Raw genomic sequence first — 923 nt, 5'->3', positions numbered from 1 at the left:
CTTGTGCGGGTGACACATGAGGTTTCACGAGCGAGATGAGCGTGGCCGTTGCCAGTACCACCTGACTGGCCTTCGTGCGGGTGACACGTAAAAGCACCCACTACACTCTCTGAGTGGTTGGTGTTAGGAAGGGCATCCAGCTGTAGAAACACTGCCAAATCAGATTGGAGCCTGGTGTAGCCATCTGGTTTCACCAGTCCTCAGTCAAATCGTCCAACCCATGCTAGCATGGAAAGCGGATGTTAAACGATGACGACGTACACACACACACACACACACACACACACACACACACACATGCATCCTGGAAAACATGGGAAACTTGATGTTAGATAATAATGATGATGATGATGGTGGTGGTTGTGGGTTATGCTAAATTTTGGTAATTTTTAACATAGTTCTTTACTACTTACATTACATGCAGAATAATGTTTTATTTGTGTTACTTCCTCTGTAGTGGTATTCATGTCAACTTCATGCACAGTCTTATTGAAGTGCGACCAGAGTCTGGAGAGGCAATTTTTAAAAAGCTAAACAGTGAGAGTGGTGAAACAGCAACTTTTAAAGTAAGTAGATTTATTTTGTAACAAGTGTATAGGAGTGGTCCCTACATGGTTGTTGGAATTAATAGAAATAGTTTCAAATTTTGACTCAAGACTAGCAGTTTTAGGGGAGGGGGTTAACTGATTGCATCAGCCCCATTGCTCACCTGGTACATATTTTATCAATCCTGAAAGGACAAAAGGCAAGACCGACCTAGGTAGAATTTGAACCCAGAATGTCATGAGTTAGATGTTTGGAATGTTGCGTGGAAGGTGAGATTAATTGTCTTGAAATATTGTTAGTGTTTTTCATTAAAAGAAATGAAGTGGAGATGAAATATTGAAAGTGAAGTTAATTGTGCTGCTGTGTATGTACATATA

General features: G+C 41.0%; 1 protein-coding gene across 1 annotated transcript in view; it reads left to right on the top strand.

Annotated features, from left to right (window-relative positions):
• LOC106871235 (sulfide:quinone oxidoreductase, mitochondrial) overlaps positions 1–923 on the top strand; it is a 64,573-nt gene that overhangs the window by 43,733 nt on the left and 19,917 nt on the right. Inside the window, exon 6 of the mRNA XM_052974541.1 lies at positions 458–566. Within this exon, the coding sequence (XP_052830501.1) occupies positions 458–566 (109 nt within the window). The remainder of the gene's footprint in view (positions 1–457; positions 567–923) is intronic.

The sequence above is a fragment of the Octopus bimaculoides genome, chromosome 18 (assembly GCF_001194135.2).
Source record: "Octopus bimaculoides isolate UCB-OBI-ISO-001 chromosome 18, ASM119413v2, whole genome shotgun sequence".
Lineage (NCBI taxonomy): Eukaryota > Metazoa > Mollusca > Cephalopoda > Octopoda > Octopodidae > Octopus > Octopus bimaculoides.
The sequence above is the reverse complement of the archived record's forward strand: the minus strand, read 5'-3'. Positions and strand labels throughout refer to the sequence as shown.